Here is a 13,827-nt window from a genome sequence, read left to right as displayed (position 1 = left end):
TTTAATAAAGCAAAACATTTTCACACTTACAGTGAATTAAGACCCCAGCTTTTCATTCTAGCAATTCTGTCTGTTCCTTAATCAATAGACTTTAGTCAAGAAGTGACATCATCAAAAGTTCAAGGCAGACAACTCCAGCCAGTAGGGAGTAATATTTTAAGTTCCCTTTGTCTATAGCAGGGGTATCAAACTGGTGGCTGTGGGCCAGATGCATCATATGCAGGCCCACAGCCACCCCAGCTCCACAAAGGGGGGAAACGTCATGAAATGTCATGAAATATCACATGACGGCAATGTGACACTATGAGTTTGACACCCATGGTCTATAGTCTTCTCTAAAATAATGCTCTAAGCAGCATTTCCCTTATTTGTATTATATGCAACATGATTCCTCTAAGAGAAGACAAGTTTCTCCAATTAAATAACATTAGTTTTGAAGTTTTGTGTCTAACCTGCAATACAACTGAATTTAAATTCATGCGGGTCATCGTCTGAAGTTAGGGCTATGAAGCTTTTAAAATATATACACACATGCACACTTCTTTTTACATATCTATATCTACTTGTAGGAAAATATGGTGTGAGCACCCAATCTTTGTAAAATGCATCACTCTATTCATTGCTAGGATTCTTGAGAAGTGGTTCCCACCTTCCCATCAGCCATTGATTAAAAAAGCAAGTCTGCCATTAAGATTCGGTTGTTCAGCCTTCACCTTTGTATAAAATGATTTCCATCAAGATATCTTGAAACTAAAATACTTGGAGGTATAATCCAAGACTAGCTTTGTGATGACATTGTAATAGGTGTCTAAAGACTACATTCCTCTTATTGCAAAATAAAGTGATTACTTAAAATTGCTATATTGCAAATTCAGATATTCCATTGTGAATTGAATTGTCAGTGACTATAAACCAATTTGGCCATAGGTTCTGTGATAACATGGAATGGATGACTGGAAGGCCAGTACATTTCTACTGGAAAGCATCCTGGCAGTTTATCAGCCCTCTGCTAATGCTTTCAATCCTTTTGAGCTATCTAGCTGTTCAGCGGCCATCAACCTACACTGCATGGAATCCAAGCCATGTATGTTAAATTTGTTACTTAATTTCTACCATTTATTTTTATGCAACAAAAATAAGGACTGAGTCAACACCATCGTATTGCATAAGCACCCCCCCCCCCCATGAACAATACAGTGCTTAAAAATCAAATTTAATCAGCCAACTCAGATTTTAAAAAAAGTTAGCTCTAGATGAAAGGCTAACCAGTTACAAGATATGTATATCCAATTGGCAATACATTTCTTTTTTGCTATGTTGCTTTCATTATAGTTTATCTTCTAGAATTTTTAGGTAGGGTGGTTGTTTGTAAGCTGCTCGGAAATCATTATTATAGTCTGGAAGCAGATGAAGAAATAACATATAACAAAGATATGTGTCACATATTTGCCTTCCATTGGCTGGGGGCTGTGCTTATTTATATGGGATACCAGTTGAGAATGCCTTCTGTATATGGGCTAGGATAGCAAGTATGTGTGCATTTATCACATTAAAATAAGAGTAGCATACCTTCTACATTTGAAGAGCAAGTTGCCTCTTGCTATTCATTATTCCATGTCTTGGTAAAAACAGAGATGAAGAACAATATAAGTGAAGATCTCCTTGCAGGAAAAGTAAGGCTCATCCTTTGGAAGGATTGTCGACCTCTGCGTAGACCCTCGTGTACTCCTATTTTTTAATTTTATGTTTTTAGTTTTAATTTTATGCAATGTTATGTTTATCTCACAGGAAGGGTTTCCTTTGAAAGAGTCCAAATTTTATCCACACTCGGTTTTATTCATTGGTGCCTTGCTTGTGGTCCTACCATGCATATTGATTCCAACTGGAGCTATTTACCATTTTAAAGAAGTATTGCTGAAAAGGAAGAAGAAACAAGTCCTTCATCGATGTGAAAGCACCGAAGGCAGCTGATGCTCTGGGATTCTATCAGTCAATTCCAGTGATCCATAGTAAACCAGAAGTTCAGATTATCCAGAGGGATAAAAAAAGTATTCTGGGGCAATCTATGAAAATTAAGAGTACACCTTGCCTCTATAAACTTCTGTAGAATTCTTAGGGAAAGTCATAAAAGTATTTCAAATAAATACCCTTTATACAGTATTAGATTCTGTAATGCTAATAGTTTTAAAGAAATTGTTTTAAACATTTCCCCATGTTTTTAACTGAGAAGACGATCAGAACCCTGGATTTACAAAAGAAAAAGTATAATAAAAACGATAGGGAAGAGAAAAATAATAATAATCAAGTAAACATATACACAGCCAATATACACAGCCAATTCTTAAAATGACCACTTGGATAGAAACGGATCAATGGCTGACAAGTTAACTTTTGTTATCTACTTTCTGGGCACGGCCAAATGATCTAGTGTGGTTTCATGTTCCCTTTTTGTGCTGCAGTTTGGGAGAATGGAAATACCCATCTTGTAAACTTCCCTTCTTGGTAAAATTAGAGTCTGAACCTTTGCCCAAACTATCTTCCCTATATTCAGGGAACATATCTATTATTTGTAGAAAGAAGAACATGAATTGGAACGGAATTTTAAATGGCAATCTAGCCAGACCTACAGTACATCAGTCACTTTGATGTGGATTATTTAGCCCTAGAAACTACTTGTTATGAAGAATGGTACAGTCAACACCAAAAAAGCTCTACAACTTCTTTAGCAGTTAGAATATAGACTAGACTAGACTAGACTAGAATTCTTTATTGGCCAAGTGTGATTGGACACACAAGGAATTTGTCTTGGTGTAAATACTCAGTATACATAAAGAAAAGGTACATGCATTAAGAATCAAGAATCATAACGTACAACACTTAATGATAGTCATAGGGTACAATCAAAAATTGATTAGCACGGGGAGAAGGGAAAGCAACGGTGGTGGAAGCTCTCCCGATACAAAGTGCCCCACCAACGCCGAAGTCAACATCCAAGCCGTCGCCGCCCACCCGATTCAAGGGGGGATTAAGTCACCCCCGAAAAGACGGCCTAGCTGTTTTTTGGGGGGGGGTCAAAAAAAAAATAAGGCCCGGCCTTATTTTGTGAGAAACACAGTAGTAGTGTACACTTTGTAAATAGTTTAACAGTGTTGAGGGAATTGTTTAGCAGAGTGATGACTTTCGGGGAAAAACTGTTCTTGTGTCTAGTTGTTCTGGTATGCAGTGTTCTACAGCGTCGTTTTGAGGGAAGGAGTTGAAAGTTTGTGTCTGGGATGTGAGGGGTCTGTAATATTTTCACAGCCCTCTTTTTGACTCGTGCAGTATACAGGTCCTCAATTGAAGGCAGGTGGGTAGTAATTGTTTTTTCTGCAGTCCTAATTATCCTCTGAAGTCTGTGTCTGTCCTGTTGGGTTGCAGAACCAAACCAGACAGTTATAGAGGTGCAGATGATACACTCAATAATATTCCTCTGTAGAACTGAATCAGCAGCTCCTTGGGCCGTTTGAGCTTTTTGAGTTGGCGCAGAAAGGACATTCTTTGTTGTGCTTTTTTGATGACGTTTTTGATGTTAGGTGTGCATTTTAGGTCATGTGATATCGTAGAACCTAGAAATTTGAAGGTCTCTAGCCTAGCAACGGAGCTTCCTATTATGTCAACAGCGTAGGAAGAAAGGGGATAATGGGTTTTCTGATGTAGCCTTAATGTCAGCAATAAAACTACAGCTGTATCTTGAATCTGTATGCTTGAGTGCCCAGCCTCGTCTCAGATTTATCTAGCATATTCCAGCAGGATGATTCATCAGAATTTAAGGGAAGCAACTTGATTTTGATACTGCTCATTATACCGTATAACATTTAGCATTATTCTAATCAGGCTTTAGAGCAGAGGTCTCTTGGCAACTTTAAGACTTGTGGACTTCAACTCCCAGAATTCTCCAGCCAGCTAGCTTTAGAGGATGGAATATAGTTTTTGACAACCATACATTTCATTTTAGGCATGGCATCAGAAGAGACAGGTGGCTCACCCCACTTAGATTACATTAATTTTCTTCTATTAAAAAAGAAAAAAAAAAAACACCAGTTCCAATGAGATACATTTTTTTTATTATTTTGTGAAAAACATACTTTCTGACGATGTAAAAACTGTTGCCTAAATTGTCTTACTCTCTCAGCAATCCACAAAATTAAGCCTACATCCTTTCGGGCCAAACAGTTGTGCTATAATATCATGCAATGTTTTTGCTTTGAACTACTTATCAAGAACACGCATTCTGGGCTCTCTTTCCAAAGGATGGGGCGAATATTTCACAGTTCACACTGCAAGTTTCACTAGAAGGCAAAGCTTTCAAAAACAAACAAACTTGTTACACATTCCAGCTCCTTGGTAGAAAACAAAAATTCAAGTGGGCAGAGAAATTAAGCAAGTGGAAGGCAAACTTGAAGAAGAATGTTACTTTATAGAGCTAATCCAAGATGACTTTGAAATCTTCACATACTGACGGCTGTATTACTTCACTAAGCAGCTGCATGGTAGTTTCAGGAATTTGCCGAGTCAACTGTAATTTACCTACAAAGAAAGAGTAACCAATTACTTCTTTAGTAAGGCCAACAAGTTATTCTGAACAGATGTTCCAGATCATCAAGTACTTGGCTTTAGAGAAAAGCAGGCAGCAAAGCCCTGAAAAAGTCCTATACAGGTAGTCCTCCACTTATAACAGTTCATTTAGTGATGTTCAAAGTTACAACAGCACTGAAAAAAAGTGATTTATGATCGTTTTTCACACTTACGACCTTTGCACCATCCCCATGGTCACATGATCAACATTCAGATGCTTGGCAAGTGATTCATATTTATGACGGTTGCAGTGTCCTGGGGTTATGTGATCAGCTTTTGTGACCTTCTGACCAGCAAGTCAATGAGAAAGCCAGATTCACTTAACAACCATGTTACTAATTTAATAAATGTAATGATTAGCTTAACTGTGGCAAGAAAAGTTGTAAAATGGGACAAATTCACTCAGCCAATGTTTCACTTAGCAACAAAATTTTGGGCTCAGTTGTGGTTGTAACCAGAAGACTACCTGTAGTCATCTTCCTTCTGTAAGGTTAATGATTGATATATTTAGAAATAATTTGTTTAAATATTTCATTTAAAAAAATAATGAATTAGATCACAAAAATTGCCAATTCACATGGCTCAACTCTGCTAAGAATAATCAATTCATTCATTCACCCATGCATTCATTCTGTTGTTGTTACGCTTAGCATTTGTCTCGCTTGGTTGCAGAGTCCATTTGATTTGTATTGTGTTTGCTTCAGTTCACATAATGAAACTATCAATGCATGATGTGCTAAATTTGGGTTTTCAGCCAGTTTGTTCAAGAAGCTGATTTGGGCTGTTACATGTGTGTGTGTATAAATGAAAGGATTGCTAAATTTTGGTTATGTGACACCAAATTATTGTTAATTCTTAGTGACCGAATAGATAAATTATCTCCATGATGATCTTTGCCTAACTTGCTCATTTCAGGTCTTCCAAAGCTCTACCCACTGCTGTAACTGAGTCATACCTGTCTTCTGATCGTCGTCTTCTTCTCTTTCCTTCTACCTTTCCCAGCATGACAACCTTCTCCAGAGAGCTAGATCTTTGCAGGATAATTTGAGTCTGGCCACTCGAATTAGAACTCATTTTTTATGATCTATATTACTTTCCACAGTATTCTCAGGAGATTTCTTTAATAACCACAGTTCAAAAATCTTTTCAAAGTCAATCTTTATTTTCCATTGGGTGACACATGGAATGTCATCGCTTACACAATTCTGATCTTTGTAGGTATACATATGGTAGTTCTTGACTAATGACCACAACTGAGTATGAAATTTTGGGTTTAAATTGTTGCAGTTTTACAATGTTGCTAAGCAAATCACTGTGGTTAAGGGAAATACTTGCTCACTAAGTGAATTGCTCAGTGAATAACTTAGCGATTCACTAAGTTAGTTATTACCTGTATAACTGAATGGCTTGACTCCAAATGTTGTGGATGCTGCATCACTAGAGGTTTTTAAGAAGAACTTGTATAGCCATTTGACCATAATGGTATAGGGTTTCCCTCTTGAGTAGGTGGTTAGAAGACTTCCAAGGACCCTTCCAACATTGTTCCTAAGTCTAATGGGTCTTTTTTGCTCAAAAATGGCAGAGCCACTTGACAAAATCAAATGACTATGGATTTTGCAACTGCTCATAAATCTAATCTAGTTGACAAGAGCCCAAAATGCAACAACTGGACTGCAGGGGTGGTGCAGCAGTCGTAATTTTTGAGGATGAATGTAAGAAACTTTGTTCAAGTCTATCATAACTTTGAACAGTCATTTTGCAACGGGCTGTAAGTCAAGGACTATCAGTATAGATACATCACAGCACGTGAAGATCTTTTCCAAGATCTTCATGGCTGCTTTACCAAGTGCTAGTTTATGGCATATTTCTTGACTGCTTGTTCCGTTATAGTTCATTACTGATCCTAAAAGGCAGAAGATATCCACCACCTTGATATCTTTATTGCCAATTCTAAGGCATGCTTGGTTGTTGACCTCGGCGTTGGTGGGACACTTCGTATCGGGAAACCTTCTGCCACCGTTGCTTTCCCTTCTCCCCGTGCTGCCGCGGAGTTTAGAGCAATGCCGCGGTGTTTGGCGCAGCCATGCACGGCCAGCCAGGGCTCCTCCCTGCAACCGGAGCCCGGCGGAGACACTCGGCTTCAGGCGCTCCTGTCGCCGCCTTCCCTTCACCTTCGAAGGCAAAGCCAATTCTTTTAAAAACGATGCCCTACTACCGGTATGACAAAGACTCCCCTGCCTGAGAGGGCAGCCCAACCCCACGTGGGGAGGCGAATCTCCCAGGGTCTCAGCGCAGGATCGGCCCACCCCGGGAGAAGTGCCCAGCCGCCATCACTGCCTGGCGCTGGGCAGAGCGCGAAGAGCTTCGCCTGGGGCGCCCAGCGCAGCTGACAGGCGGGCTCTCCTGCCCGGCGGCGGAGCTCTCGCAAAGGCAGCAAGCGCCTCCCCGCCGGACCCTCCGCTCATCCTGCCAGAGCCGTGCAGGCAAGGTAGAGCCGGGAAAGTGAGCCGCGGGTGTGCGCCCACCTGCCAAGCAAAAGAGCCGGGCTGACCCGAGCTTGGCTTCCTTCCCAAGTCCCTCCAGCCCGAACCCAAAGGGGCCACCGGGAGAGGCCGCCCAAGGTAGTTATAGCACCCACTCATCTGTGCACAGGGAAGCAAGGTGACGGGCTGCGCCGCGTCCTCCTCCTAGCTGAGCCCCGCGTGTGCCTGCATCAAACACTGCGGCGTTGCTTTAAACACCATGGCAGCACGGGGAGAAGGGAAAGCAACGGAAGAAGGTCTCCCGATACGAAGTGCCCCACCAACTCTGAGGTCAACGCAGGCAGCACCATATCCGGGTATGCAACGAAAGTACTTCCTAACGGCCAGCCCCCCAGCCATTCCCCCCCATTTTGCATGTTTAATATAGGCCTTAATTTGGGGGGAGGGGCTTAATTTGATTTTATGCCTATAAAGCATGCTGGGACTTCCTATTGGGGGAGGCCGTATTGTTGGAGAAAGACGGTATTTGTTAAAGAGTCATGTATAATGCTATACTATTATATCAAAAGCACAATTGGACATAGAGATAATACTTTGAGAACACAGTAGCAATTGATGAACATTACACTGCTTATATAGACTCTACTGAGGCGGACAGATACATTTACTGATATGCACAAGCAGATATAATACTTATTTCAGCCCAGCAGCTGTTAGAAGCAACTTGTTACTTGCAGCTGAAGCTAGACTGAGGCTGAACAAGAATTACTCTTTGCTTGTCTCACTATGTGGGCCAGACAATCTACCGAGGAACGGTTGTCACAGTTCTGCTAGACAGTGAAGTTCAGTGGGGTAAGCTGATAAGCTAATTCTCGTCTCCCTCCTCAAATGACGTGGAAAGAAGAATAATTATATCTGACAGGGCTTACAGAAAGATGTATCTAAGGTCCACAATCACAACACTAACCATCACATTGTACATACAATGTATTCACGCTCTATGCATTCACTTAAAAACATCTAAAAAGTATGAAAGACATCAAAGGACACAAATACTTACACTGTCTGAGAGGTTCAAGAAGACACTTGTAAATCACCCTGTGATTTGCCAATTTAGTGCTGAAGGCATGGTAGGAGAGCCACTGAACTGCTTTGTAAGAAAGTGGAACTGAACTACCTGTTACAAAAGACAGAAAGAAATCCCCCAAGCTTATAAATGCATTTTGCGATTCTGTACGATTGCTTTTCTATAGAGCATCACTACTTTGGCACTCTTATTGCAGCAAATGAAGGGACCAACCAGACTGACATTTGAATGTACTACCGGTTATTTCATTTTACTTCAAACCATGCTGTTGCCACCCCTATGGGAGAATGATTACACACAGCAGATTTAACCCCTCACTATATGCTGATGTCAAAATAAATGGTTGTACCCAGCACTAACCAGTGAGGTCTTCCTTTCCAAGCCAAAGAACACCTCACAGAGGAAGCAATCAGTTCAAAAGGGCTTAATTGTTCTTTGATAATGTTATCTAGCTGGGTATTGAAATGTCTGCAAGCAACTGAGAGAACACTCCACAGTTAACTGCACTTCTCTTAATGCTACTGTAGTCTCCGTATTCTTAGAGGCTATTTGAAGGGAAAAGGGAATAGGAACTTCCAATAATGCACCTTCCAGGTTAATTTGCTTTTTAAGAAATGCAAAAAGAGCCATTTTGCTGTAGTGGTTAAGATATTGGTTTAGAAATCAGGAGGCTATGAGTTCTAGTCCTGCTTCAGGCACAAACTCAGCTCCCCTGAGCTAGATGACCTTGGGCTAGTCAGTCTCTCTCAGCCCAGGAAGAGGCCATAACAAACCAGTTCAGAAATCTTGCCAGTATTACTACAGGGACTGTCCAGGTAATAGAAGGCATACAAAAAAAAAGTCAGCCTGGGGCAGCCATTTTAAAGGGGGTATTGGGTTCAAAAGATTTTTTATTTTACCTACCTGCGTTTTTAGCTTTTAGAGCGGAGAAGCAGTAGGAAGCATTATCAGAGATGACCATCAGAAAGAAACGTGGGTTGTTTTTGATATGGTGATGAAATGGGAGCTGGAGAACACAGGCGTGAAATCTGGTATGAAAAAAGCCAGAGATATTCCTTGCTTACAAGGGTTTCAGATGTACCGGGATTTAATGTCACCGAATTAAGAATTCTGAGGTGGAGTTTGTACTGGATCAAGTCAAAGAATTGCATGTGAGGGGGTGGCACATATACGGACTCTTAAGGGACTCCCTACTGCTTGGGAACTTTAACTGTTCTCCATTAACTCTTGAACCGAATAGTGAGACAACACAGAAGAAAGCACCAAACTTCTCCTTCCATTTGGCCTTGACCAAAGGGTATGTTCTATAATTCTGATAAGCAAATGTTTGCAGAGAGGGAGGAAAAAATAAACTCTTGCAAGAGAAAAGATTTGTTCAATTGTAAAGTTGTTAAAGAATTATCAGTACTTAAGAAAGTGAAGATGGGAATTCTAACACAGCGAGCAAGGGCAAGGCAGGAAGATGCAGGTCAAAGCCCAGAAAGATTTTATCCAGACACAATGTTCCAGAGGCTAAACTGGTTAATAAATTACATGCTTTTTTCACAGAAGGCATCAGGGGTGGGGGTGGAAAGCAACTGCATATTCACAGTTGTTTGAACTGACATAAACTGACATTTTGATCTAAGAATGATGCAGATGCATTCCTAGTAACGTTTACTTCACTGAGAAAGCTACAAATGTCCATAATGAAGTGCAGGCAAACTTGCACAATTGCAGTTCTGAGGAGGACTTCTATATATTCGCCATCATTGGGCCTGCTGCTATGCCTTTCTAACTGCCCCTTCATTTTTTTCCAACTAAACTAATCTCTTTAGACTCAAAGATTTCCCAGGTAATGAAACCAAACTCATGTCCACTTAGTTTCATTTTAAAACAGTTCGCTTTTTTGCACGGGCTGATTTCTTGGTGAAGATTTCTTGTGCTATTTTACTAGAATATTGGGAGGGTGGGGAGAACTGTTACCACAGGCATAGAAGGAAAAGCATTTTCCAGTAAAACTCTGGAACAGAGGAATAAGGGACAGCTCAAACATTTTCCAGAGAAGAGATTACCACGATTTGGTAATTTGGTCTAAAGGAAATTGTAAAGTTAAATCTCTTATCTGTAGGTGGCCAAGTTAAAGGAAAAACTTTGGGGAAGAAGGAGACACTATGAAAGCTGTTCTGCTGGTGATTTATTTGTGTGAGGTGAGAGATAAATTGACAAAGGAAAATGGTTGTAGGAAACAGGTAAGTGTGTACTTTAAAGAGCATATACTTGAGGAAACATAGGAAGTAATTTCAAGTAATTGGGAGTTCTGGAACTAAAGGCAGTTCATCCCTTTTAGAAAAATCACTATGTAAAATTATCTTAGGCAAGTATTATTTGTGGGACTCATAAATCATTAAAGCATCTTCCCAAATCCCCAACTGAATGGACAACAGTATAAGTAATTACCATTTAAAAAAAAATTCTGAGAACTGCCAATTCTATCTGTATTACAACTGCAGCATTAGAAAGCATTATCAGGAGGAATATGGGTTAATACTGGAAGTTAATAATGAAGGCTGCCCAGATAATGCAGATCCTCTTACGGAGTATGGTAATATATTGCAATGTTTATTATGCTAGATGTATTCAGAACACTACATTAAAGGGCCAAAGCCCAGCACATTCAAAAGCAACTTTGAGAAAGTGTAGTGTGACATTTTCCTAGCCCACATCACATTCCAATGGCAATTAACAGGGCTTTACAGTTACCATGCTTACCTGTAAGCCTGCAGAAGCAGTATCTTGTAAATATTAATGCATACTGTCTTAAGGCAATTGATCTAAATTAAGAGCAGGGAAAATAGAAAAATATATGTTTCTTCAGTGCAAACAAACATCCATTAAATCAAATTAAATCAAAATGGCAGGTTGAGGGATATAGTAAGTATCTTATGTGTGGACATAGTAAGTACCTTATATAGTGATGCCAAGAGAACTAGAATGACATCAGTTTCTAGTTCAAGTTGATTGTGGTGGCACTAAATACCTAGATTTGATGGTAGGTTTGAGATCACTGTGCATATAATGCACTTTTCAAGCATCCCTTTTGAATTGTGCATTCTCTTACCTGTAAATCTATAAATAAAGGATGACATTTTAGCTGCAGGACTGCAAGCAATTTGTTTCTCATGTTCACACCAGCTTTTCTAGTAGAGTTGAAAGACAGGCTAGACCTGATAGTTGTATAAGCATAACTGCAGTGAAAGATAAGTGGAGAAGGAGATCAACATTATTTACGCATCATTATAGTTAATCAGAGTTTTTTTTCCTACTACAAGAATATATTTGGCTTTTACAAAATTCAAAACACGGATATTTGACATAATGGCTATGTAGAGAAACATTAGACACCCATTAAAATTAGAAGGTAATAATACCTTAAGCATTTTGATAGCAAGCTATAACTTTAAGAGAGTTGACTAATTATTTGCAACTTTATAGAAATGGTTCTGGACTTATGAAGATCACTTGGAGTTTCCCTGAATTTAGGATTGTTGTTGGGTTATCTACCTCGTCGTCTTATCACACGAGTTCCTGGTCCCTCTTCCAACTGTTACTGCTCCAACAAGTTTCCTATCAGTGCTGTCATCTTGATGATGCAATTCAGGTTGAAAAATATAAAATATTGAAACCTGCTGAATGGTCAACTCTATTCATTCTAATTATTCCTTCACAGAAATCTGAAATACCCCATTATTAGTTCTCCACAAATTATCAAATTATCAATGCATTTATCAAAAAATGCATTCTTACTGACTGTGTGGTAGGGCATTTTTTGTGCCAGCCAGATTTAATCTGTAAACACAGCAAGGATTTAAGTTTTATATTAGTCAGAATGGATTGATTTCAGGTTATAGAAGAGGTTTGAAAGCTTACTTTTTGTTCCTAATAATGTATATTACTTACGCTATCAAGTTATTTTAGTTGATTCATCTATTTCTTAATTTATATAATCTCTGTGTTATTAAACAGATACTTTGGGGAGACAATATGATCTACTGCACTATTAACCATTTTCACTATGATTTTATATTTCATATTCTAACTAAATTGCCACAACCAGCCTTTGAGAATAAGGAAATATGCCCTTCATCTATGCACATTATTTAATTTAACTTTGCCCGCTAAATTCAGTCTCATTGATTCATCCATTAAATCTTTGGTTTATCAACTCACTGATTAAAGCATCCAGCCTTAATATTAAAGCAATAACTATTCCTGAATAGTACATACCTGGAGTAATCACAGTAAATTTCAAGAGTCTGTGTATTAATTAATAATCCACACCATGGGATAACACAGTAAGTTGGTAATTGTTTGAACTCCAAGCAACCTGGAACATTTTCATCCATTGGAAAATTCACCACAGTCTTAGACGGATTTATAACAAAGCCATACTCTGGAATGCCTTTGGCTAGAGTCCTATGTGAATGAAAATACACGTTCCGAATTGCTACCTGAAAATATATGCATCATGTATTCCATCACAATAACTAACTGCACAGATACATATGATAAATTCCTCCAAATAAGTTGCAAACTGTAGAGTCTCTCAAAAAATGGCATCCTCCTGTTGTATTGAAAATGCATCCCCTAAATTTTAATATTGTTAACAGTTGATAGCAGGGAAAAGCCACCGTAGGTAAGAGTTACACCTGATAAGTTAGGTTTTGATGTCAAATATTAGAATTGCTAATTTAAGCAATATAGGAATAACCTAAAATACAAGAACTTTATAAACTCTCCTGTCCCCCAATTGGCTTTTCTTCAGTTATGTGAATTTAACCACTTCTACTTAATTTCCCCCCTTATTTTATGAAGCCTGTTTTGGTTTTGCTAACCATACAAGGAGCAAGTATTGATCATTATATTTAGAATAAGTGTACCAGCAGGATTATAGCCCATTCTTTTCAAGGAAGTCATTGCTACTTCAATGGGACTTTATTGAAAGTTTCAGTTTATCTCCTCTTGCATATATTCTAAAGAAAGTATATATTTAAAAGAAAGCATTTTAATTACATTTTTATGGAATACCATATCTGTGCATGGGTAGAAAAATGTGGAAGAAGAGTAGAACAGGAGAAGGTAGGAATGTTTTCATTCCTTTGTGTACAAAAAAATAAAATTCAGCGATATTTTATTAAAGCACATTAAAAATTCATTGTCCTACCTCAGAAATGTTTTTGCTTGTTCTAAATGAGGTGTAACAAGCAGAAAATCATCTGTTAAACGCATCAGTACTCTGTAATGTTAAAAAAAGTAAATATCTTGGTCTTGGGTACTTATATTTTAAAGCATGAATGCATTGCTCATAGTCTTCATTTTTCAATTACTTGAGGTAAATATAATATACACATTACTACTATTACATACACTATTCTATTATCCAAATCTGCAACACAATTTTTTTTTACCAGTGCTATAAATTAAGCTTTCACCCATAAATAAAATTGGCGCACACACACAAAACCAGGACTATGATTTCTGATCATCACAATGATGGATGAATCCAATTGCTGTGTTTAATTCCCATATGATGAGAAGCTGATTGGACTTGAATATGGGCAAAGGAATACTTTGGGAGGGGGAAAAACCTAACTCAAGCTTTTC

The 13,827-nt window shown here is 38.8% G+C and overlaps 2 protein-coding genes across 2 annotated transcripts in view; one reads left to right on the top strand and one right to left on the bottom strand.

Moving 5' to 3' along the window:
- The window catches only part of LOC113415189 (sodium-dependent neutral amino acid transporter B(0)AT3-like), a 36,536-nt gene extending 34,565 nt beyond the window's left edge, over nucleotides 1-1,971 (top strand). The window contains 2 exon segments of the mRNA XM_087960051.1: nucleotides 928-1,088; nucleotides 1,793-1,971. Of these exon segments, the coding sequence (XP_087816177.1) occupies nucleotides 928-1,088; nucleotides 1,793-1,971 (340 nt within the window).
- Nucleotides 1,972-4,082: 2,111 nt separating this feature from the next.
- The window catches only part of TERT (telomerase reverse transcriptase), a 30,861-nt gene continuing 21,116 nt past the window's right edge, over nucleotides 4,083-13,827 (bottom strand). The window contains exons 10-16 of the mRNA XM_087961121.1: nucleotides 13,388-13,459; nucleotides 12,451-12,639; nucleotides 11,285-11,411; nucleotides 10,936-10,997; nucleotides 9,088-9,212; nucleotides 8,158-8,274; nucleotides 4,083-4,566 (exon numbers count right to left, since the gene is read on the bottom strand). Of these exons, the coding sequence (XP_087817247.1) occupies nucleotides 4,463-4,566; nucleotides 8,158-8,274; nucleotides 9,088-9,212; nucleotides 10,936-10,997; nucleotides 11,285-11,411; nucleotides 12,451-12,639; nucleotides 13,388-13,459 (796 nt within the window). The 3' untranslated portion in view covers nucleotides 4,083-4,462. The remainder of the gene's footprint in view (nucleotides 4,567-8,157; nucleotides 8,275-9,087; nucleotides 9,213-10,935; nucleotides 10,998-11,284; nucleotides 11,412-12,450; nucleotides 12,640-13,387; nucleotides 13,460-13,827) is intronic.

Source organism: Notechis scutatus, chromosome 3, assembly GCF_049901735.1.
Source record: "Notechis scutatus isolate UNSWTSFEM ecotype Mainland chromosome 3, rNotScu1.2, whole genome shotgun sequence".
Lineage (NCBI taxonomy): Eukaryota > Metazoa > Chordata > Lepidosauria > Squamata > Elapidae > Notechis > Notechis scutatus.
Note: the sequence above shows the minus strand (reverse complement) of the source record. Positions and strands in the feature narration are given on the sequence as shown.